General features: G+C 37.5%; 1 protein-coding gene across 3 annotated transcripts in view; it reads right to left on the minus strand.

The window, feature by feature from the left end:
* Positions 1–469: 469 nt before the first annotated feature.
* MBTPS2 (membrane bound transcription factor peptidase, site 2) overlaps positions 470–26,175 on the minus strand; it is a 32,221-nt gene continuing 6,515 nt past the window's right edge. Inside the window, exons 3-12 of one of the 3 annotated variants that reach the window (XM_074604945.1) lie at positions 24,930–25,068; positions 22,095–22,198; positions 19,601–19,728; positions 15,671–15,789; positions 14,537–14,717; positions 11,940–12,034; positions 9,780–9,975; positions 3,843–3,918; positions 2,432–2,496; positions 470–793 (exon numbers count right to left, since the gene is read on the minus strand). In XM_074604945.1, coding sequence (XP_074461046.1) covers positions 615–793; positions 2,432–2,496; positions 3,843–3,918; positions 9,780–9,975; positions 11,940–12,034; positions 14,537–14,717; positions 15,671–15,789; positions 19,601–19,728; positions 22,095–22,198; positions 24,930–25,068 — 1,282 coding nt within the window. In that variant the 3' untranslated portion in view covers positions 470–614. Of the gene's footprint in view, positions 794–922; positions 2,497–3,842; positions 3,919–9,582; positions 9,648–9,779; positions 9,976–11,939; positions 12,035–14,536; positions 14,718–15,670; positions 15,790–19,600; positions 19,729–22,094; positions 22,199–24,929; positions 25,069–26,175 lie in introns of those variants that run through there. The other 2 variants (XR_012589611.1, XM_074604954.1) reach the window with 2 other exon arrangements.

Raw genomic sequence — 26,175 nt, forward strand, 5'->3', positions numbered from 1 at the left:
ACAGAGGAGAGTGGCACAGAGCCACTGGAAGGAAGAGCCCAGATGAGTAAGCAGCCACTTAGGCGAGCGACAAAGCTCCTGGAGCGTAGTGTCAGAGCCAAGCTTTATGCAAGAACCGGGCTGCTCCTGCCCCTCCTCTCCACGGAGAGATGGCAGTGCCCATCAGAACTGCTACCCTGAAACCTCTATATGCTTCCAGGAGTGACGATGAGCTATAGACTTTCAGGGTGTCTCTGGAAGAAAGAGAAGCCTGCTGGCAGTTTCTGACTGTTTTTCCTTTCTTGCACTTTGTCTGACCTTTAACAGTCCCCAAAGGGACCGACTCACGCTGGATTGACCGGAGGATTTACTCTCTCTTACCAAGATCTGTGCTGACAACGCCTGAGTTGAAATGGCTGAGAGGCGCGGGTTCACCGCAGAGGTGAACTTCAAGAGGCCCACCGAGCCTGTGACGGCACTGGAGAGGTAAGTAAACTAACACAACAACAAATAAACAAACATGCTCTCTCATCACTGCTTGCATCGGCATCAGAAAAGAATACATCTTAAGCAAGCGTGAAGGCTACTGTGCAAAAATACATCAACACATCAGTGGACAAATGCAAACATCATAGTTACGAATCCACACAGTAGCACCAGGAACCGGGCTCAACCCCTCTTTTACAATTACCCAGGCTTTCACCTGTAGTGCCCCGAGCATCCATGTTGGCCGGCCATGAACGCTTCAGTACTCCCTGCAGGCCAGTACCCCTGAGATCAGCTTCCACGTCAGCTCCTGATGGAAAGGCCATTTCTGTAAAGGAACTCTGAGCTGCAGCAGCTCCTATGGGGAGCACTGTACGAGACAGAAGCTGCAGGGTATTTTTCAAAATATCCCTAACGCAAATATTTAGGCTCCCAAACTAGAGCTTTTTTCTTTTTTGTAATATCAGCCTATATTGAGGCAAGCAGCTGAATGAACCTGATTTATATAAATTAGGCAATATATCACAGGAGGGTATGACAGTCAATATGTATTCCTATTGGGGACAAACCATTACAGACTTAAAGACCTTCAAAGTATGTCAGACATACTTCAGTCAGCAAAACACTGGCTGTTCCTCCACCGTTCATTTACGAACGAGGATATGGTCTGTATTCATTTCAGAAAGCAAAGCCAAATGTTTAAATAGTTCAATTCACGATTGTATTTTTCCTCTAAGCATTCTGATCCAAGATCAGCTTCAGCTAAACATCTTTGTTAGCTATCTTTGAACAGAATGAATTCTATCAAAGGAAAACAACCCTTTGAAAGACAGAAAACCATCAGTGAGTTACTGTACATATTACATGCATAGCATCAGAAGATAGACACCGTAAAAACAATAGGTTTCACTTTTGACTGTAAACAGGTATAACACATATTATTTTCTGAGTAAAACAACACAAACATTACTTATCACTTGTATTGTGCACAGCATACTTCATCACTCAGAAACTAAATTTCCGTTATCTAATGGCTATTGCTGACAAATATTGCCTTTAAAAAAAAATCTTCATCTGTGTATGATAATATACAACTGAATGTGTAAGAAACACAGACATGTGGGCTTTGTTATCCTCCCACATATCCTCCCACATGCCTCATTCTTAACAGATGTTGGCACTTCTCATATACATCCTGAGGACAACGTGCTTCCAGTCATTTTGGCCAGCTGAAAGGAAAGATACTAACCCATATGGCCTCTCTCTCCTCATTAACACACCGTAAGTATTTTCTTAGCTTTTCACCATTTTGAGATCAGACTTTAGGGCTTCTTAGGGTCCAGTTTGGTAGAACACCAGATTAAAAAAACAAGACACTCAAGACTATGCTGACTGAGAAATGATCAGAGCCTACACACAATTTTCTGACAATTATTCAAATTATAAAATAAAACCTAAGCATTTTTTTTTCCTCCCACTTTACAAATATTTGAGGCCAAATAATTCCCTTATTTTGAGATCTAAATTAATGAATTCTCAGGCTTTTTCATGTGAAACTTTACAATGCAATTTCTCCAAAATTAGTACATCGCTTAAAGAGTACATGAAAAGGTTCCTACTTCTTTCTATTAGTTTTCTCACGACCACAGGCACAATGTACAGATTTAAATTAAAACAGCATCCACCACTGATTGTTCTTTCAGTGCCATTTTAAGGGAATTATTTCAATCTCAGTACTGAAGTTCTAAAAGGCAATGGATTAATTATTTCTGTGTACTTTGAGAACTGATGGAAGAGCGTCCAATATTCTATCGTGCTGTCACCATCCAAAGTCCCAGTGCAACATTGGCAGCCAAAAGTGCACTACCAGCAAGCAAAATTAAAAAGCCAACAAGCTCTCTGTTTTGTTTTTCTACAATCAGGGAGCTCAGAGTGGCTTCCAGGAATGAATTCAATATCCACTGACCATCCAAAGCGAAGCAGGGTACAGCATTGATAACTGCCAGTGCTCCTGACAGGGAAATTAGGTACCTGGTTGACATTAGTTAAGGTTTATTAATGATATTCAAGAAAATGTAAAAATAAAATAAAATACAAAACTTTTTTTTATTTTTAGTATGCAGAAGCATATGAGGTTTATTATCTTTTTTTAGCTACCATTCTGTTTCACGGAAATTATATGAGTACAATGATTTTTACACCATAACATACCAACTCAGAGAATTGCCTTTATAGATTCATTTTTTTTTTTTTAAGCACTAGGTTTGGATACTTAAACAACCTGCACTCTTCACAACTCAGATGAAAGCCGGAGACTGCAAAACAATACTTAACGCTGCCCATCTTCCTCCCTCGCTTTGTGTGGTTTTGGAGCCAGGTTATAGCTCTGACACCATGCCTGAAGTAAGAAGGTATTCTAGACCTATGACCTAAGTATGAAATAACAATTGGGAATATTTTCCAAAACACTCCCTTGCTGGAGTAAGTAAATGGCAAGAATGTAACTGGAAACCTGGCCTCTCTCTCCTACTCGCCTGTTAGCCAGAAAAGATCAGTGTATTTCTGTATGTGCGTATGCATGTGAGAATAAGGCACGGGTAGATAATTTTTATTGTTGGTAAAGGCTTGCTAACATTAATACCTACCTCCATCCTACAATGGCTGGATAAGAAGACATACGACTCAGAAAGCAGCTGGGTCAGCGTGAACCTTGGTGTGTCCCCAGAAAAGGGAACATGTAGCATCTTTACTCTAGATTTATGGACAAATCTGAACTACACTGTTTAATTGTTCTATAGCCACACATAAACATTTCCATTTCTAAGGCTAAGGGTTCTTAGATTAGCCATATTTAAGCCTACTCACCTTTACGTATACGGATATATATAATCTTGCTCATTAATACAAATGTTTTACCTGAATTGTAATCCTACATTTTGAATAGGCTAGGTTTTCTTTTCTGTTGACGGAAAAGAAAAAAAAACAACAACAATAGCCTGTTATTTAGTTCATTATAATGACTGAAAAATGATAAAACTCTGACATAACAAAGCTAGCAATAACATCCAATTTGTCCTGCCGTAAATTCAGGATTACTTTGACTTTGTCATCACAGCTTTTAAGACTCACCCTTAAGAAAGAGTTAAAAAAGCACTGACCAAAAATATCCTGCTAAGCACAAGAAAGTGAGAGATTTCATTTTGAGCTTGTCACATGGACAATAATCAATGCAGAGATGGGATAAAGATGTTAAAATGCAACAAAAATGTTTCAGAGCTTCCTGTCTAAAATGATATCCAACTGAAATTTTGCTGGGTCACCAAATTCTAATCGCTTCCCTTCTTGCCTTAAAAGAACAAGCATACTTCAAAGGATACTTGCAAAACGTCTCTATCACCACAGGCAGATCGATGCTTAGAAAGTTTTGTCTTGGTACAAAACTGCTGAGACTTACTGAAAAGAAAAGATAAAGATACACAAAACATGAACAGTCATTCCAGGATTATAACATTTATGAATTATAATTTTGCAGAAAAATCAGATCTGAAATCACATTTCTTCAAGGATGAATAACCAATCTAAATATGGTTTTGCTTTGTCTTTCTTTTTAAAAGAGTGCAGCCATTAAATCTTTCTTAAACATGGTCACTATCATAGTAAAGTCACTCCACAAAATAACAGTTAGCATGATTTCAGTAAAAGTAGATCTAAGATATATATTTTCAGAGGCAACTGGACATCTGTAGTAGTAAAGACCACATTGTGTAATTTAAGTCCTTTTCAAAGAAAAACATATAAAAAGAAATTATAGTTACCAGTTACCATAGTTTTTCAACATATGCAGTCCACATGTATACATTCATACTGTGGGTGCACATGTGTGGGTACTTTCTCCGAAGGCCAGAAAATTCTTCTCTTGCAGTACCTGCAGAAGATACCCCTGTTCTCAGGGGGTATAAGAGCGGGGCAGATATGGAGCAGAGTTCTAGAGTCACTCTGAGAAAGCAAAGGCTAGGACATGATGCACGGGTGCATTACACATCTTAACACCAGTTAGCCAGTATGTAAGTAGTTTCTTTTTCAGTCTTCAGATGACTCCAAGGTGTAACTTAATGCAACTTAAAAACCTGAGAGGTGGGACACAGCATCCTTCATTTAAATAGTGACTGTAAATTTGAAGTGTCAAGTACCACATGACCTTGAAACACTTCTTTAGTATTGTAACTTCTTTGAAGGTGTACATGAAGCTTCATCTGTCTGCATGTCAAATGTTTATGAGAGACTCCTCAAAGAAAACTGAGGTAGCTTGAGACCTCCCAGAGTGCACTCTGTTTGTACAGGGATGCTCCATCTGGGCTGTCTCATAAAAAGTCTTGATGCAGTCTTTCAAAGTAAACAGCAGTCTTGGTCTGTGAGCCTCAGGGACCATTTGAAAGCCTTAGTTCTGTGACAGCTGGAAGAGGGACACCTTTCCTACGAGAAGGCTCCACTCATAGCATAGGGGAGTCTTACCCAGGGAAGGAAGAGGTTTAAGTAAATTAAGGCAGAATTAGAAAACCACCTTAAGAATGAGCTTGCACAGTATCAACAATAGTCCCTCTGTCCCTAAAGAACAACTCCGGATGCGAGTTGAGGCCAGCCACAATAGCTTGAATTTCCCCTGTCAACCTGGGAAAAAGTTATAGCTGTAAGAAATACCTTGTCCACAGAGACAGGTGAAAGCAAGAGTTCAAATCCCACTCAATACAAACACCCCCTGAGAAAGGAACAATTTTACCCGCCCTTAGAGAAGTTTTAAAACCATAGGCTAAGAGAACACTGGAAACCCCAGTATTAGTACATAATATACCAAAAGTGCTGCTAAGTATATCTTGCTTAAGATTCAGACCAGACTTCTTCAGGTTCAATAAACAATTCAAGGACATTGGAACAAAGATGAAGGGAAAGTAGTTGCAAAGGCAGAAGCACAGAACTGGTCCACTCAGCCACATAAACACATTTTCTTCTGTTAGAGACCTTCTTGACGAGTCAGAAGAGGTAATTATTACAACCAGCAAGCATACCATGGAGAGATTTGGATAGCAAGCAGTCCCAAAGAAGGAATGCTTTTGGTGTGGCAACAAGAAGAGAACTTTCCAATACCAAAACTGCCACAGCTATGCCAAGATGGCTTGAAAATTATGTTCTCTCTTACCTTAGCTTAAGACAGACCTCTGATTAAGGGGAACTGAGAGAAAACAAATAAGTCTGTTGGACTCAGCTCAAAGACTTCCAGCTCGAAGGAGATGCTTACTTTCAAGACCAGGCTGGATGGGGCTTTGAGCAGCCTGGTCTAGTGGGAGGTGTCCCTGCCCGTGGCAGGGGGGTTGGAACTAGATGATCTTTAAGGTCCTGAACCTGAACCATTCTATGATTCTATGACTACTGAGTGAAGAACATAACAGTCAGAAATCTTGGACATCACCCAGCTCAGAAAGTCAGAGACATCCAAGTCAAGTGATATCCAAAGCAAACAACTCATGAAGCTGAAGGCTGGTATCAGAACATCTGATCAGACCACCTGACCAGACCTCTTGTTCATGAGCCAAAACAGCAAAATGGCTGAGGCAGACAGTGTATTCAAAGGTTTCAAAAGACACACACTTCAATACAGCGTAATTTCAAAGCCTGACTGCTCTTGACAAACACCTAATGGCAGCTAACAAGTCATCATCCTTAACCTGAAGTTGTGCCTACATTTAGAATGGATCACTAATCTCCTTCCCTCTTTGTTATAACAAACTGTCTGCTGTCCCTGACAGACAGTAGACAGGCTCTAAACTCCAAACCTTGCTGCTGAAGCAATCTCCAAGACACAAAGAAACTCTTCAGGAAGTTACTGTACTGAACTCTAGATACTGTAATATGAGGCAATGAATTTAGTGGCTGTAATGGATCAAACCTAATGGCAGCAGGCAATCTGTCCTTTGAGGAAAAAGCAAAGAATTACAGAAATAATGTTCTCCAGCCTTGTCTTCAAAAGACGCTGCTGCGAAGAGATGAACAGCAACGAGGCTGGGTGAGAGAAAACAGTCATTGTTTTCCCACTCTAATTAAACAATTCTTTGACCTGGAATTAACATTTCTTTTGTGGGCTAATGCTACATGGTGTTGGCAAATATTGAGAAGAATGCACAACAGGCACAATTTTAATTAGAAGTGATTTGGAGACTACGTTTACCAAAAAGCTTTTCAAAACCTCTTCATGGAGGAAAGGGCATGTATGCTATGGAGGAAAGAGACAGTACAGCATGAGATATTTCTGAGTGGTCTCCAGAAGAACTACACCTGTAACCCTTTAAATATGGGCTGAAAGCAAAGAAGGATCATCCTCAGCAATAACGGGAAACATGCATGGAAATACTGAGAAACCAGACTCTAACAGACAGACCTTAATCAGGGATTATGGCTGTTGTTGCCCAAAAACCTTACCAAAGCTAGGAAGTGGCTTTGGTAAATTCCATCTTATTTTCATGAAGAAAATCTTGCAGTTTTGGATCCCTGATGGGCGATGCAAATAGAGTAACATTCAGGGATATGATCTTCCCTCAAGCAGTGCAAATTCCAAATGTGAATGTTAGTCACCAGATTCTTCCCAACCAACAAGGGCCACAGAAGGAAGCCAAGATTTTGCAATACCAGCAATGACATGAAGGAATAAAAAACAACACACAAAATAAAGAAGAAAGACTGCAAAGTTGCATGGCAATAACAAAAGGGCCCTCCATTTCAACCTTACAACCTTACATATCATATGTCCGACATAGGGAGAGCCTCCAGAGCATAACTGTCCTGCAGTAAGAAAAGTATAGAAGTCTTGAGTAATACCACACGACTTAAACCCACAGTATGAATTTATATTGGATTACATTAGATACTTTTTACAGGGAGAATGCTAATTAAAAGGATTAATCAAAGTGTCATCCTAAACAATGTGCATTCCTCATCATCCCTTCTCGTTTAGTTTTGTCAAAATCTCCAGCACTGTAAGTTCATTAAGGAGTATGATTCTTTACATTTTTTTTATACTGGAAACAAGAGCAATATATAGCATCTATATCAACAAAAAGTATTTTTGCTAGGATATTTTACATTGAGGAAACAGAAACATTTCATGGAATTAGGCTGTATAGCCTTGTGAATGTGAATACAAAATTTTAAAAATAATGTACCTGGAAGCTAGCTTCAAATGAAAATATGAAATAATTATTGCTTCTCCATAAATCAGGACTATCATGACAACAATACAAGCCTAAGTAGAAAATAATACATGCATAATCTTAGAATGTTTTTCAAACATTACCTTAGTGACATTACTAGAGAAAGTAAAGCTACAGTACAAACTAGTACAACCACCATATCAGGTTGAGCGTTAAATGTGGCACTACTCTAAAAAGTAATGTTTCCTGCAGACAGAAAGATCACAGTCAAGAATAGGGCATTTCACTAAAATGTATTCCTATTTCAAAAGTCACACAGTAGAGGAAGAAATTATTTTCCTTTCTTAACTGTAAAAAAATGGTTACCACATTCTGATAGGTCACACTTGGAAAAAAAATCAAACCTGTTGTCCCGAAGCCAGCATTGTACAGTGCAAAGTTAAGTCTGAAATATTTAGAAGTTGTTTCATTGGAATGCATGGAACCCTACGATGGTACAGCAGACTACCTGCTGCCCAAGCCAGGATCCTATAATTTTAGCTCTGGTGTTTTTCCAAGGGGAGTACAGTTTGCATTTGCAGCGAAGTTTATTATAAAGTCAAGCTTTTAGCTTTCAAATTAGCACATTCAATGTGCAGCTCCCCGGGTACAGTAAATCACTTAGGAATTATATTCCTGTAAATTGTATTTTCACACAGTAACTTCTTAAAGTAGAACTACCTCTTTAGATGCAATAACATTCTTTTCCGACTTCTGAAAGACTGACAGGTTCTGATCGTTTTGCAGAATTAGCGTTCAGTAGGAAACACTGACTAAAACTCCATTGCTCCAACATATTAGAAAAGAGAACAATATCAATTATTCTACAGTACCTACAGTTTGTATTGTTAGAGACCAAGAAAGGGAACTTGAAATAATTATCAAACTCTATTCTTAAAATTTGTTGCTGCGTTTGGAATAGATGTCATCAAATATAGAACTGTGTATCGATATCACACAGGTGAACAATGTTTTTCCTCCTAAATGGCAAAAGGGCAGAAATAACAAGTAAAGCGATCATATTTTGCGCTTAAATGAGGGTAGAGTGTAAACAAGTAGAAATAAATAATTTGTCATGCAGTATTAAAATATGACCAGTACAGAAAGATAAAGACTGAGAGATTAACTAAAAATATGTTTATGCAAGATTGCTAATGGATTTACACTACCAGATTTCATCACTGTTTCTAAAGCTTTTTGTACCTAATTCCAGTGCTTATTCAGAAAAGTACAATGCCTTGCTAAGGAGGTACTTCAAGATGTCTGAAGTAGAATCTCCCCCTGTGAGGTATAGCCGTCTGTGAGGAACAGAGAACTTCCTCACAGGAAGGGACATTACTTTAACACTTCAGAATTTTTTAGGCCATCTGAAGCTAATTTTCACGATGCCACTCAAGCTACTAAGTAGGAATGTAGATGAATTTGTTCATTCTTTCCATATTTGCTCCAAGAGCAGAATTACTTTTTACTTGTATACCTGGCTTAAGCATATAAGCTTGCCTAAAGGAGAGCCATAGTCCATTTCAAAGAAAGGGACTAAGCTGTTGTATGTTACTTATTTTAGGGCACTCAAATAAATAAATAAAAATCAGGAAAAAACTATGTTGTAATTGTACCTGTGGCTCAGCAGTTATGGGAATCTGTCACAGATACTTGGATATTAGGTATGATTTAAGCAGTCATGCTAATATTCCAGGCAAGGTCTTACAGCAAGATGCCCTAGAGATTTTACAATAGTATTTTGAGAAGTTTATGTGTTAGGAAAATGCAGGTGCCTGGTTCCCATGACTAACCTGAGTGAGATCTGTTATTGAAATAGCCCTTTCATACTTTTCTGAAAAAAAACCAACTATCTCATATCACATATGGTTTCTATTACCTTCGTAACTCATTGCACTGTGCACATTTCATTTTAGGCCTGAGTAGTCCATGTCTCTCCACTGGCTGTAACAAGAAATGGATTCTGCATTAAACAAGTTAACTGACAAGTGCTCCAAGACCTTGTTCAAGCAGCCAGGCAAAGTAAACAATGTTAGAAATGTTTTTTCTTAAATTGTTTTAATAAATAACACCAACCTGTGTACTGAAGATGCATAGGGTGTCCTACATACAGCATGTCAATATGGGGTGGATGTTTTACCCTGATTAGTCTTGTTTGGTTCTCTAAAGAAGGAGTCACACAAAAGCTTGGAACAGAGTCCTTCTGGCAATCCATGTTGGTTCGACAAACTTTGCTGGCCTCAATAACTTTTCGTGCTGGCAGACAGGCATACTGCAAAGGGCATTTAAAATTATTATCAACTGTAAAGGTATTTTCCAACAGATCAGAAAAAAGGTACTATATAGTCCTTTTTAAAGCGAAGGAAGTGCCTCACTAATATACTACCAGTCCATGAAGAGCTCAGATCTGATTTAGTGTTTTTGGTTTTTTTTTTTTTTTTTTTTTTTTTTCAAATCCTGCAGAACCTCTTCCTGATATATATTCAGCTTGTCATTCCATTTTGGTGGAATGTGGAAGACAGGGTGTGCACGTGTACCAAAATAAAGATAACTATTTTTAAAAAGGTACACACATGCACAAAAGAAATCAAGGCATCTAAACATAAGTCAGTGATTTCTAATGAACAGAGCTTGTATCAACATACTAGTGACTCACCTGTTTGAGAAGTTTTAATCTTCATTATCTAAAACCTCATTTGGCTGAACAAAACCTTATGTTCAGCAAACAAACCAAAAAACCTACCGGCTGTGTGATCACTAAGAAACCATTCTCAACTAAGATGAGCACAGGACTTAATGCAGTGCTGTGTCCCAAGTCCTACCTATAACACTCTCACTCAGCAGTCTGAAAGACCAGATCTTTCTTGCTCCCCACAGGCCAAAGAGAGTACAGCAGAAAGGAACAGGAAATTGTTTTTCCCCCCTCATGCCTCTCGTAAAAGCTCAGTGCTGATTTTCATTTTGCTCTTAAACACAAGCAAGGAAAGTTCTTCATCTACTGTTTGCCTTAGGAAGACAAAAACAACAACAAAAAAAGGGATTTTCTTGCTTCTCATCCTGATAGTTGCAATCCCCATAGATGCACGAGTGTCAGACACTCTCCATTAAACTCAATACAAGCTCTTTCAATTCTACTGAGGGGGAGAGGACACACTTTCAAATACTGCTGCATAGCACTGCAAGGACTATTTGAAGTAATTGTTCAGAAACTCACAGCCAATCTAAGTACACTTGAAGGTCACAGGCTTCTGGATGCTTTTATTTCTTCTCTGTTCCTAAGTAGCAGCTATGAGCTTAAGAATGTCAAAGCTCAGTGGGGCAGTGATTTATCAAATCTTGCAGAACTCCGGGATGTTACCAGCCACTGTCATCTTTCAAACGAACTGCTGGTCTGTGCTCAGTTCTTAGTGGTTAAATACCACAAAATCACCCTGGAGTGGGAAGTTTACCATCATAGAAACTGTAAACATAGCAGATGCAGGAACAGACTGATTTCCAGTTCTTTAGGTATTTAACTTAGAGGTCAGAACAATGACAAACTGGTATGTGTAGAAAAGTTTACACAGTTGGTATTTGTGCTCTTTTTCTTGTAAAGAGAACTGTTAGAAATATTCCATCACTGTCAATATCAATCATGCATTTTAACAAACATTTCTGTCTTCTGAAAAGAATAAAAATCCTACTGAAAAACTTTATGTGTTTTCATGTGTTACAAGAAAATCAACATGGTGAAAAAGGAATCAAATAGAGGACCTGATTCTGAGAAACCAGGCAATCTCTAGGACCTTCTCTTGCATGTTTTTAGTTTAACCTAGTGAGCAGCACTGCTAGCTTCAGACAAAATAACTGAACAGAGTCCAGTTTTTGCCTGTAGTGCTCAGTACCTTTAAAGACTGAAGCACCAAAATAAGCAATTTCACCTTGTTCTCAAAAGCTGTTTTTTCTCGCCAATATCCTGCATCCAGTGGTGAAAATAGGGGAGATGTCTCTGCCTAAAGGAATGAGGAATCTTTTCTGATTCTTCCAGAGACTCCCTGATTAATCATGGGAAAAATCATAAGCAATATTTTGGGTTTTTTAAGCTGTAAATGGGGAGAATAACATATGCATACACCTTTATTACAAATTGTAGGTATTAAGCACTTGAGTATGCTGCATAAATGATGGTAAATATTACAAATTTAATATAAATAATTTCAGATTTACCAAACAGAATTAGCAGTTTAAGTAACTTACCAGGTGGCTGTCCAAGTTATTGCTATATGAAAAGCAAACGTCTGTGAGGCTGTTGTTACTACAACACTCAACTGTGCCATCCAGTCTTCTGTAGACTAAAGAACATAGGCAAAGAACAAATAATATTACAGTAACTTCATGAAAAGCAATTGGTCTCTGAATAAAGTCAAATCATTCTGTAGCCTTCAAGAACGATAGTAATTCACAGGGCCTAGCTGTGGTTCAGTCACAACTAAAAATAAGCTTCACCGCTTATATCTGTGAATGTCATCTGATTTCAATCATGTCACATACTGATTTTTTCATTGTAATAAATCTCCTTGAGATACGGGGGATCTAACCACTGCAATGTCCTGAGCATTACAAATTACAAAATGCTTTTATCCATTGCCCCCAACTTGCGTTAAGGCTTGTCATAGAAAATTATTACCTGCTACTGTACCTACTGTACCTAATTGTCACCTACTACTTCACTGGCTGGCTACGGAAATGACCAACACTCAAAATGTCCTCTTAAATACGTGAAAGCCTTTACAAGTATTCAGGTTTTGAAAGCTTTCCAAGCCTTGAAGGCTGCAGCAGTGAATAAATGATGTTTTAAACCATGATTTAACTAGTCTGGTACAGAATCTTTGTACAGATACTCTTTAAATGAATTAAACCTAACGTACTCTGCAACAACAGCTTTAAAAAACCCACAAAAGAATAGTCACTGTAAGAATCTGTGTCACAGCAACGCTGCAGTACCTTCCTTAGGCAGATGAAGCCTGTGATACTCGTTGATGATTTATCACTGCATAATCTGCAGTCCACTAACATGAAGCTTTATACCTGGGGCTTATAGGTGCAAGCACTGTACCGTACAATCCTTTTTTCAAGTACCCTGAGGCTAAGCAACCATATACGTTTTTGAATAGTGAATGACCATGAAATTAGTTTCCTTATAAACTACATTGAAAATACTTTTTTACTTTTTTTTTTAATTTCAAGAAGGTCCTTGGGGCATTGTTTTCTGTCCAGCTTCATACTCAAATAGTTTACTCGCCATTTGTTTTATGGCCAAGTAGATAGGGTCCATTTGCTAGATACATTTTTATTGATATTCTGTATTTATGTCAAGTTGTGAACTGTCAAGATTTTGACAAATGACAGCTGCTAGAGAGCAAACAGAGTTCATTTAATTTCAGAGGAATATTTCTCGCTGCTGGAGGCTTATGGCTCTGAAAATGCAGACAGACTGGTCTGATTAGAATGCAGCAGTGGGACAATGGGCTGCTAACACAATACCGCAACCAAGCTTGGAAGCACTATTGAGTCTCTAGTATTAAGTCTCTAGTATTTCAATCTAAATAGGACTGGTTCAGTTGCAGAATATGCAGTTTTATTATCCATGACTCTGAAATTGCATTCCAGAGAACAGAAGAATCTAAGCAGATATACATACAGCATCTAAGAATTGGTTCTTACTTGCCATCCCTGCACAGCTGAAAGCATGTGCCAAAGTTGCCCGCCTCTTCAGAGGGATAGTACAAACTGTCAGGTCTCTAAAAGCAGGATCTTACCCATACTCTACTAATTTCCAGTTTAAATATTTATCTTAGTTCCAGCTGTAAGATTACTTTCCTTACATACTAAAAAATACATAAATTACCTTTTCAGTCTCACAAGAGAACTATAATGCACCAAAAAAACATAGGTCATCAAGCTGCCTGACCTCCTGTTAACTTCCAGTATGATGGTAAAATGCAGTGACAATTTTAAAGCTCTGAATAGCATCATATAGGTTTTGCTCAGCTGCAGCCCCTTACCTTTGGAATTCAGTTTCCATGCATGTTTGCATGAAACAAACTCTAGAGAGCTTTAGGGCACGTGACAAGACATTCAGCCAATTCAATTTGACTATTCTTTTTTGTTCTACTTAATTTTTGTTTATTGTTCTAGTTTAGCTCAGTTCACATTTTTTTGTTTCTGAGGGGTAAGCTGTTACAGCAACAAGCACTCTAATGTACAAATGAAAACAGAAGGAAATAGACTGACTTCTAGAAGCAATATGTGCAATTCAGGCAAAACTAAGTTTATGAGTAATGACATCGTGAGGTTGAAGAAGCAAATGAAACATAAAACCTGTATAGTGAGACCAATCAGAAGTGGGCATAATAAGGCACATCACTGGGTTAAGCCATACAATTTGTAATGTCACGCTGATCAAAGCAGTAAGGTAACGTGTGGAATTTACAACTGCAAAAGGTCACTGAGATGATCCATATAACTGAACTAAAAATAGAGGAGATAATTTTATTACTGCTAATAACCATGCTATGCAATATCCTGAAGAGGCAAATTTCATTATTCGGATCATACAGGATATTTGTATAGGATGACAGAAGAATTTCACAGGTCTTCCAATCTTCTATCTACCTCTTTCTTACTTTCAGATTTCACAAAAATGAATGGCGTATTGGTCACTGCTTAAGATAGGATAGCAGACTCAACTTAAGAGAAATCTGTCTCCACCAACAAATCCTAAATCCAAAATAGTCTCTAAGACATGATAAACTTACAATATAAAATAATGAAGAGAGCACTTAAAGTCATACCTCTAGCTGGAAAGCTTAATTGCTGTAGGGTGGCTGCACTTAAACAGTAGCCGACCTGTGACTTCTCTGAAATGTCTTCCAGACAAGAATTCCAGTCTTCCACACTATAGACTGGGCAGTCTTGTAGGTTAGTGACAAGGTCTCCCACAAAAAGACCTCTTGGTCCATTAGCAGGAGAATCCTGAGAAGAAACAGTGAAGTCAGTCATGTTATAATTAAAACTACAAGGATTTGTTTACAGTTCTGCCAAATAGCCATGAAATCTTTAGGTTAAGACACTTCCCAGAGAAACAGAAAATCTCAGGCTACAGTAGAACTGATTATTTCAACTTATGATACAGCATTACAAAAACAACCTCCTTGACAAATAACAACTTACTTAGTGCAAAGAAAAAGAAAAGGGCAAATCCTGAAGTTTTCCAAGGGAACTCTTCAAATTTGAGTAACTATTTTCATACAAGTTCGTATGTTGTGGGTTTTCCTACCATTTTAAGTTCAAGAAGCTTAAATTAATACCCTGGATCTTTCAACAAAGCAGGGTGTACGTATACTTTTGAAGGTATAAAGCACAATAAATGTCACTCTCCTCCTGAGTTATATCAGTTCACTTTTAGACACAAGAAAAAACTGAATCCTTTCAGCTCCTTTCAGCTCTACAGCTGTGCTGTATTTGATTAAGTTGGAAAAAAATCAGTCCTTGCCAGAAACTCAGCAGTCTATCTCTACTTTGCTTCCAGCTGACCAAACAAGCAAGGAAAACAGCTCAAAATAATCTTTAACATTAAAACCAGATAGCAATAACTAGAATGATAATGCAGTTTCCAGTAGATTTACTTGGTGCCAATATTGAAAAGAAGTTAAAAAAAACCCTGAAATTAAGCCTGAAAACTCATCTCAAATGTCTAAACAGTTTTATAGTACGCTGAATAGTCTATAATTATTCATGCTATGTTCCTCCATTTACTAATACTAAAAACATGAGACTGAGAAGGAAACTTTAGGCAGACAAAAAGTGCAACGTAATAGATTCTGCAGAGTGCTGCACTGACCAAATTTGATTGTGATAATAAGAGACACCCTTACGTTTCAGGTTACAAAGCATACAATATGAAAACAGTAAAGATCTTTTCTTACCTCTGCAACCTCAGTGACAAGTGCCCCAACACCCGTGTAATAGAAAGGGAAAAGAATGGCTGGCAGCAGTAACAGAACAATGAAACTTGCAACACCAAGAACAAAATTATGCCACACTCCTAAAAAGAAAGAAAAAAAATCACGTTCATAAATAAACACCAGTAACAAAAAGGTGGTTTTGAAATGCAAGATCCTCCAGCCAACTTCTAATTAACTTTCCTGAAATGATGAGTTGAAGAATGGATGAAAAGTTAATTTGTGAAGACAGGTACCAAGGAAGAACATGTATATTACTTTACAAACTCAAGTTTCTATGATGTCACTTTGTAGGGGAGTTTTAGAGAAGCCTCTGAGCCCCTGAGAACTATACTACCAGAAAAGACAGGGAAGTGGTAAGTCTATTTTTAAGGTGTCATTCTACCATATTGATATTTCATCATGTAACAGAGTATCCAGATGAAAAACTGGGCAGAGAATCCAAAGAAAAAATGTGCTTCTGAATCAATTATTACACTACAGTTTCTATCTGTAGAGTTGTCATCAAACATAAATATTAAAAAACTAGTGGACTGAAATGTATTGCATGTCACCTTCTACCACAATAAACTGTTGAAGTTAAGATTCTTAATAAATGGGCTTAATATGTGAATAAATACTGTTTGCCTAGTCAGCAAGATGTTTGAAATGTAGTTGCAATTCAGTATTTATCATGGTTATCTCCATTGTATCAATGAAAATAATTACATGTATATGTGCCAAACAAGTTTAGAAAATTATTTCAAAAAAGGCTTCATTTACAAGAAAATCTGGACCTAAAACCACATCAAGAAACTAAGTTGTGCAGTCAGCATTTCCTGACAAATTATTCTGGGCAAAATATTTGCAGCTGCCTTCCTTATAGTATGCTGTTCTCCATAGGAAGAAATGAACCACTATCATAAGACACGTTTGGCTTCCTTCAATATCCAGGACTATACAAATTCACTCATTTTATTTGTGTTCTTGGACAACCATTTTGTACGATCAATGTAGGAAAACTTTTCAATGTTGAAGATCCTCATTTCCTTACAGTGCTTCATCTTGTTAAGAGGGGTTTGATTTGATTCTGTATTTACAGTGCAGTTACAGGGCAAGAACTGAAGTAAATACATCTAAAAACATATTAAACTTATCTTTCTTGTACTGGAATCATAACACATGGCAGATTCTTATTTCCCCTGGCTATCTCTATGTTTCACCTCATCTTCTTTTATGTTTCTAATGATGCAGAAACGAGAAGTATTTTTTGAGTATTTTAACTAAGGGTTTGTTGCCATTTCCACTAGTAAATGCTTCTTAAAGTGATTTCTCTTTTTATAGTTTTTAATCACATTTCATTAAAAAGCAACCAGATAGATGAAACGGTTCAACATTCAGTTCTTTTTTATCTCACACACATACATATCTGCGCATACACACACACAAGTGCAACAAAATCAAAAGTATTAAGTAAGTATTTTAACTTTATTGTTTTAACTTTTTGATGTTAAAAATATTTTTTTCAGCTTAACAAAGGATAAAAACTAAGACAGAAACAAAATACCTTTGTAACAGTGTGGCCGATAGAAAGACTAAACTGAAAACAAACCTTAAAATAATAAAAAAAAACAGGTGATGGAACTGCTAGAGGGTGACAAGGAAACAGCTAAGAAAACATGGGCCTTAATATCATATTCTACAGAGTATGCTGTGTGGAATATAGCAGAAAAGTCTAAAATAGAAAGGCTTCAAATTCATCCCAGGTGATCCACAGAAAAATAACCAGGCTCAAAATGAGAATATGTGTAGAAGCACACTGCTGAGTATACCAATTTCATTTTGCTATAACAGCCTCATCCTTGGATACCTAATTCCTTATATTTAGAAAGAAAAACCTTACACAACCCTTAAAACACCTTAAAATAATATTTTTAAAATGTTTAATTCATTTTTCTGTTAAAGACAAGACAAAACATATTAAAAAGGATCTCAAAAAATAATACAAATGTTTGAACTAATTACAAGAAAGTGCTGCACAGAAGCACTTTTCATCTACTAGGCGTGGAATTAATGCTAAAAATATCACAAGTCTTACAAGAACACTCAGTCACTATTCTTGAACTCACGATGCCATCTGCTGTACAACAAATATAGTCTTTAATCTCCAGAATATAGGTGGACTACAAAAGGAATATTCGGTGTCATTCTCCACTCTAGCTCTTTTACTTAGCTGCCACACAAAAATCTGAAAGCATGTTTCTGTAAACTCAGATCTTCAGAACACTGAGAATAGGTTCATTCAACTCCTCTGACAATTAAGAAAAAACTCAGTCAAGTTTACTAAATATCACATTTTATCATTATCAGACATCCTAGTTCTGAAACGTACCTATCATTAGCTGCAAAAAAGGCATACGTTTGTTATACCTAACTGATAAGAAGCCATTGATGCCAACCAGTCTCACAACATGCTTGTTCCTACCTTGTATTCCCCTATTTCAGGTTTCCAAAGAAACATGAAAATGTATTATAGGTGTTTGCTTGTCATCAAGAACATGCAAGCAATTATTTTCTATTACAGCTTATAATTTTATTTTTCTAAATGATTTCTCAGTAATGCATGTAAGCAACCCATTTTGAAAATTGGTATGTCTTCTCTTTCACTTCTGTTCACAGTAGCTGGAAATGGAAATTGATTAATTTGAGCAACAGGGCTTCATAAGTTAGCCTATTGCAGTGAATGATTTTGGTTCATTAGGGTATTCAGAATATAGATATATTTACTTACCTAATGTTTATCATCATTTACCCGATTTATGAAAGTTTGAAAATATGCTTTGCTAAAGGCTTCTGTATGCCCAGCCTAAAACTCTCTTTATAATGTTTTAGTTACAATATTCAAGAAATAATGTTAGTATCTAAACATTACAACAGCCTGGCTGCTATCATACTGCCCCCTGCAATAGAACATCATCAGTATCAAGAACTAAACCAAGATACTAGCTTTTCTATCTTTCCTTCCGTAGTTTGGGAACCACCTTTGTCTCTAGAAATTAGTAATACAAACGGTCCAGGCAGCATAACACAGTCTCAGTCTAACTTTCCACAGCAACTGGGCTCTACTTCCCAGTAGCCAGACACTTCAAAAAACATCAAATCAAAAACATTTGGAGGTTATTTGGAGCCGTAAACTGTGATTCTTTTTGGATGTTTGTGTTTTAGCCTTTATTTTCTCCTGATGGCAACATCAAAACACAGTGACCTGTATATAATTCACACATCACCGAAAATCACTCACAATACTAGTGAAAAATCACATAATAGATTGCTCCTGTTGCAGAAAAATGGCAGTGAATTGCTCAAGGGTGTTCACCTGTGACAGCAAGTCATGTTCTCATACCACCACTCTTCTGGCTGAGTATTTTCCAGCTTGTGTGCTCCAAGGATTTGCTACTTGGGCCATATAATATGCAAAAAACAAACAAACAAAAAAAAAAACCCCAAAACCCCAGAGGAACTTCTGCACCTGAGCTGGTGTAAGAGCTTTTTCTAATGAGAGAGGAAGGTCGGAAACCACATTTTTTCCCCAACCATACAACTGGAATTTTTGACTATTCTGAATCAGATCTAGGATATAATAACATTTTTCATGACAGGAAACTGGTACTCATTTAAACTCCAAGAAACTGACGTCTCTCCTCCAGAAAACAGCACACTATGGACAGGAATGATCAAATGATTTTCTGAAATCACAATTTAGGTCCCGAACAGATGGACGACCTCTAGGTAAAGACAAGCTTTTGTACTTCTTCATTTTAAACTTTCAGTCCTCCATCAAGGATTCACAAATGATGCCTGCAGAATAAGTAACTGTGCTAAGAAAAGATTTAATAAAAAAGCACAAACTATTACCTGCACAAAATATCCTTAATTGCTGGACTGGAGATATAAGTTGCAAGTGAGTTGTGAAGAGATCAACAAATGCTCCAGGATAGACAATGAAGATAAAAATCCCAAATCCATTAAATCGTACTTGTTCTCTTAAAAAGAAGAAAAGAAAAATGAAATGAAATGGTGTTACTGCAAACAAATGAAAAACGGAGAGATTCTACACAGCACACATATTTTTGACAACAAGAAAAACTAAAATTATAAAACTAACTTATTTTTCATAATCCTTCATAATAATTGGAAGATAATTAAGCTAAAGGATGTTTTCTGCAGTAGATACCACCTTTAACCAAAAAAGCCTGGTAAAAAACAAAGGATAAATTCATCTTCTTTTCTGCCTCCTTTTAACAGTAACACATAAAATACTTTTAAAAAAACTCTACTTTCAAGTTAACGTATATTTTAGCATTTGGGGGATCTCTTCCTTTCAGTAAAAAAATGGCAGTCTGGAGGATGCAGTTGCAAAATAATCTATGAAAAATTATCTGGAAGAAGCAACCACTTTCCTTTTAAGGTACACTTACGGATTTGTGGAATTTATCATTTCTCTGTTTCTCCCAAATGAAATTTAGAGTAAAATGTAAACTAACAAAAATGAGAGAAATGTCATCTGAAGAATATGAAAACAAGTCAAGACGTTAAAAGGACAAATGCTATTTAAATATATTGGTAGCTGACCCTATCATATAGGTAATATATTTTTTTCCGAAGTTTTACAATTGCTCTTAAATGGCACTTTTTGTAATAACTATGTAAAGGTTTTATGAAGCTAGAAATTTCGTAAGGGACTTGTAGAGGCATGACAATCATGTTCCAAGACAATTACGTTCCAGTTATTATCCCAAGACAATCGTCTTCCAAGACAAACCAGGCAAGAATCAGCTAATCCAGCATCTTTACTGATATTGGGCACAGCATTTTATTTACTTACATTTATTTATTTATTGTGCATATACAATAAAAGATGACACAGAATTATATAAAATTAATCAGAATGAAGTAATACAGAAATTCCCTGGAGTTAACTCATCAGACCCGCTCATGCTACTGGTTACTAATGGGCAGTCTAATGCCTATACATGATTTCATGACTTGGGTAGGAGGTATAGAGGGAAGAAGAAAAAGGCTTTTTTGGCACCAGCCTTGACTAAGCTAAGGCTTAAATACTTTAAGCTCTTGTAGTTCACAGCCAATACTATCTTGAACTAAGTTGGCGAGAGGGTATTAGATTTTAGGGAGTCAAAGTGATTTCCCAGAATAATAAAATTTGTCCCCAGCGCGGCTATTTAGTAAAGCGTAAACCCTGAGGATTGACCATAACAGCACTGTAGACCCAACCTTTGCTAGAAGAAAAAAAAGTCAGTCAAGCAGAAAACAGCAGCAGCAACAGCAATGGACACTGGGCAAAAAAAATTTCCCCCTGGAAAGAGCTGGGAATCAATTTTTTGACAAAGACATAATGCCAACTTGAATATTCAGAGCCTTTGCTCCAGATCGTGAATGAATATATCACACCACTAAGGTATAAGAATTATTCATTCTGCTTAAAAAAAGCTCTAGAGTTACTCCTGGCTTCTCTGCAGTTAGCCAGCAGCATGTGAAAACACTATATAACAAAAAGGAAGTTTTGCTGCTTCTTCCTGTGGTGGGTTGAGCAAGAGCTTCATCCTCCACAGAAAAATCCCTGTGAATATTAGCAGAAAAAAGGTGAAAGACAAACAGAGCATATGAAACACAGAGGGTCCCAAACCACCCCTTTAATTGAGAACTTTTGGGGATATAAAAAAGGCAGTAATGGGTTAAGATGCAGTTATGACTCCCTACACTCAAGAAAATCAGAGAAACAACTTAAGCCTTCATGCTCATGGGGCAAATAATGATGATGTCCACGAGAAATGCAGAGAACGTTTGAATGTCAGTCCCAGTAACCACCACTTAACCCTCTTATGCTAGAGCGTCATTTAACAGTAGTGACTAACCATGTCAAATAACTTTTTTGTAATCATCATGGTTAAGTGACATTAAAAATATCATATTTGACCAAAATTAACACAACACTGAGATTAGCAGGGGCAAATCACATTTGACTAAGTTACTGCTTCAGCTTGTTTGTACACTACTTCACAAGCTATGTTTAAACAAATCAGTTTATAATCTATTTTAAAGCAGCATAGTACAACAGCGCATGGGTCCCCTTCAAGTGCCACAGCTGCAGAAATGCAATGACTGTCTGAAAACCAGGAGCACTTAAAAGAAGTATTATTTTAAACCTGATGCAGTGTGATATATTTCGCGAAGAAGAAGTCCTTTTTCATGGTCTGTTGAATAAACAGTGTATTAAACCTCTACCCTTAATTGTACACCTTTCCAAATACTAGGAATTTGCAGTCATCCAACTGCAACTGGAATACTAGGCTTTGCTGGCACATAGTAAGAGAGAAGTAATTTGTATTACCGAATAGCTGCCACACCATGGCCGACTTCATGTATCACACCACTGATGAGGATTGCAGAGAAGAAATAGGTCAGCTGGCTGACGGGCAAATTTACACCAGGCACCTGTTGATGTGGGCATGACAACAAAACAAAACACAGGAGGAAATCAAGAAGTACAAAGACGAATCACTGTGCCCCTAAACTTGCTGCTCTCACTCAGCTTCTTCAGACCCACAACAGAAGAGGGGCCATTCTCACACAGCACTATCACTTTGTACCTCTTCTCACAATTTCGTCAATGTATTTTAAAATATATTAAATATTTATTCTTTTGTTGACGACTGAAAAGCTCTCCAGGCGCAAATGCCTTCTCCCTGCCCTACTTATTCCCCACAGCCCTGACCAAATGTGTCCTACTCTATATTAAGCTTGAGAAGTTTATAAAAATGTATACAGACTTCCACTCAAATGAGACAGGCTTGGCAACTGTGAGCATTGGTTTACAATTTCCTGCAGCCAATCATGCAGCTATAGAGAAGATCCACCCCTCAAAAAAAAAATAAAAAAAAAATTGTATGGCACTTAAAGCACTGTAAGGCTTCAAAGTTCAAAAAAATGAGCCTACCATTGGAACTGTCAGTCTCCCTTCTCTCTCCCTATCCAAATCATGAGACTATCCGAAATTTACAAGGTCAAAAAAGGCTAACTTTTATCTATTGCTCAAGTTTTGCCAGTCTACATATGGCTAAAAAAGAAGCACTTGAAATGAGTACACTATTTTAATTTATGTAAGACACAATATGCAGGCCCCTTACATTCCACCTGTGGTGGTGGATTCCCACCACTCCCCAAGTCCTTCATTGCACCAGTCACTCCTTCCAGACGGGCTTCAAACCAGTCACAAGTCAGGGAATGAGCAACCATCCCCTCTTCCCTCCTGATGGATTTTCCTCCTGCTCAGTTCCTGTTGTCCCTGCTCATTGGCCATGCTGCAGTGGGATGATGAGGCTGCTTCTGCTGCTTGCCCTGGGACAGTTCTCCTGTCTGCTCCACAGCTCTCCCGGCCCAAAGCAGGGCGCACTCCAGTACAGTCACTAACAGCTGATGTGAACACAGTCTGAATTGCAATCCAGTAGCTATGGGCAAAAATTCCTGGCCTGTCTATAGGACTCTCTAGAAACTACCCTTGTGTGACACAAAAAGCTGCAGATCCAACTGAACAGATCCCATTATGATCCCACCTTCATTCAGTCCTGCACATTCCTCAATTATATGCATTCACCTTCCCATGCAGCAGAACTCTACAATAGGTTGGTGAGACAACCTAGGTAAAAAAAATCCTTCAAAAGACTGTTTTCATTAATGTTAAACTGAATCATTCCACAAATTCTGTCCAGATTGTGATCATGACCGAGATATTTATCTTAACTGGCATGACTATCAAACCTCGCTGTATGAAGACAGCTGCTCTTCATTCGTTAAGCATTCACTGCTTGTATAACAGCATCAGCTGGTGGCACTAATGCACCAGTTAACTGGCCTTGACAGTGGCCCTCTGCTCTGGGTGCGTGGGAGGACAGTCAGCATGTCTTGTGTTCAACTTGTGCTCTACTGGATGCACAGACTGCCCACTCCTGTCTGCTTCTGGAGATAATTCAGGAGCAGGCGGTGGACTGGGTGACCGCAGTGGCAGTACCAGCAGTTCTCTCCCAGGTCTCATTGCCTGCTTTTGCCAACACATACTGCATTTGCTATATGCACCCTGCATGTGTCAAACAGACCCAAATCATCCCAAAGGCACTGAGTTTATGGCACGTGATAATGATCAGGATTCCTGCACTTCTGCAATTTTTTACGTCTCGCTGCACGCGGTCAGTTTAGCACTTACGGGAAGGCCTATCATAGCAGCACACAATTCCCAACTTCTGTTCACTAGACTAGCTGAGTATTTAAAAAAGAGTAAAATGGTTGGGCATCCCGGCTCTAAACCATGCAGCAGACAGCAAAGCAATCTCATAGGACTTTCTGCATTTCTGGAAAAAGACTCTACATTTTGGCCAGTTAGCATGCTTGGGGAAATAAGGGTGGCCAGGAATCCTTCCAGGTTAAAACTGTTGTAAGGGCAACGTCAGTTCTTCCATTATTGCCTCTTGTAGAAATAAAAAAAGACAGTATTTGCAATATCTCTCATTCTGTAAAATACATTCCTTTCCAAAATCATACACTATATTGTCCAGCATGAGAAATCCATAAAACAATCAAATACATTGTTGTTAGGCCTTTGACTAGATACTGCCAGAAACAGAACTTTCAATTAAACACTGTAAATTAGAGCCTAAGTCCTTGAACAATCAAAAAATATGCTACCTCCTCACTAATGAATCTTTGCTTCCACTGTCACACAAAGCTCTTAATGCTTCTTTCCTTTTCCCCTGATGTTTTGTAATAAATGAAATAGAACTCCTCTCTTCTTGTGGATTACGGATTTGCTCTGCAAACTTTAAGGCCACCAGTGCCTCTACATTGCACAGCTCAGAGGAGGCAAATCCTTAGCTCTGTTTTGTATTCTTAGTACTATGATAATTTAAGGCTTTTCAAAATTACTAGCCAATTCTCACGCCTGAGAATTTTTAATATAAACTCTTCAAGATGTTTGCCTTCATTTGCCTTCCCCTCTTTTACTACCTACACTCCCCTCCCCATTTTTAAACAAACCAGCAAATTTTTATGTAGATGAATATCAGCAATTAGGTTATTTTCGCATGGCAGGATTTAAGCATCACATACCCCATCAAGAAGCTGGTTAAGATCAGTTCACACCTCTCAAATAAAGACCTGAGGAGAGAATACTTACAACAACTTGCAGCATACGATCATTCTGGGCTTTCGGTGCCTCGGTGAGCATCTGTGTCAGTGTTTGCATCAGTGTCTTTCCGAGAAGAATAACAGAGCCAAACATGGCAACTATACCAAACACCATTCCTATGCTGAACCTGCAAAGAGAAGCAAATAGTTTAGCAATGCATAGCTGCAAGAATATAGGGTATATTCTCTGGACATGTAACTGCTTTAGTGCAATTTAGCACAGCAAACTCACAGGGCAAAACGTATCCGATGCTACTACCATTCCTGTATCAAAAATCCAGTACAAAAACATTAGCTAAAGGAAACTAATAACAATAACATATACTAATAACATATAATATTTTCCTTGTTTAATAAATGTTTTGTATCCAAACCACATCCTGATTTATTTTCAAATATTTTTATGTTGTTCTTACACATTCTAAATTTTATTCAGTTACCCCATACAGGAAACTCGCCATTAGCTATGAACACAAAAATATAATTAACAATGTATAACTTACTGCGTTGCACCACATCATTACGTATTTAGAGACATGGATCAAATGATGGGGTAGCACAATATATTTATTTATGTAAGCTTTTTCAATAAATTTTGCATCTTCCTCACAAACAATAAAAAGTTCTAAAGAACAATAAAGGAGACTCAACCTTTTTTAAAGAAGAACAACTAAAATGTACAATTGCAAGACCAGATTAAATTCAATCTCTTAAAACACATTGTTCTTCTAACCAATTTATTTTTCATTAAAATCAGTGTTGCAACTAATTTCAATTTATGTCAGTCCACCTAGTGATGAATTTTTATTCAGCATTATTATTATTATTTTACACTGTTCAATAGTTGAAGGATGTGATAAAGTTTATTTTCTAGCTAAAACACTACAATTCACTAACAGTCCTTCTTCCTCTCACAATAGCATAACTGTTCTCTTATCATCCTTAATGAAGCTCACTGGGAATTAGTAGATTTATTTTAAGCGCCATGTACTTGTAATGTTAATTAAAGAGACTGGTGGAAACATTATACTGTAATAAATTATACCCATTAAAAAATTGTGATTGATATAGAACTATTTCAAATTGAAATAGTAAAATCATTACATAGGAGAGAAACCAATATGAAGCAGACCTCTTATTACTATCTCACTGAGGGTAGCAATACAGGAAATGAAAAGAAATTCAAACCTTATTCGCTTTATGTTTTCAGAGCAGATATAAAGTAATGCTAGGAA

The sequence above is a fragment of the Larus michahellis genome, chromosome 1 (genome assembly GCF_964199755.1).
Source record: "Larus michahellis chromosome 1, bLarMic1.1, whole genome shotgun sequence".
NCBI lineage: Eukaryota > Metazoa > Chordata > Aves > Charadriiformes > Laridae > Larus > Larus michahellis.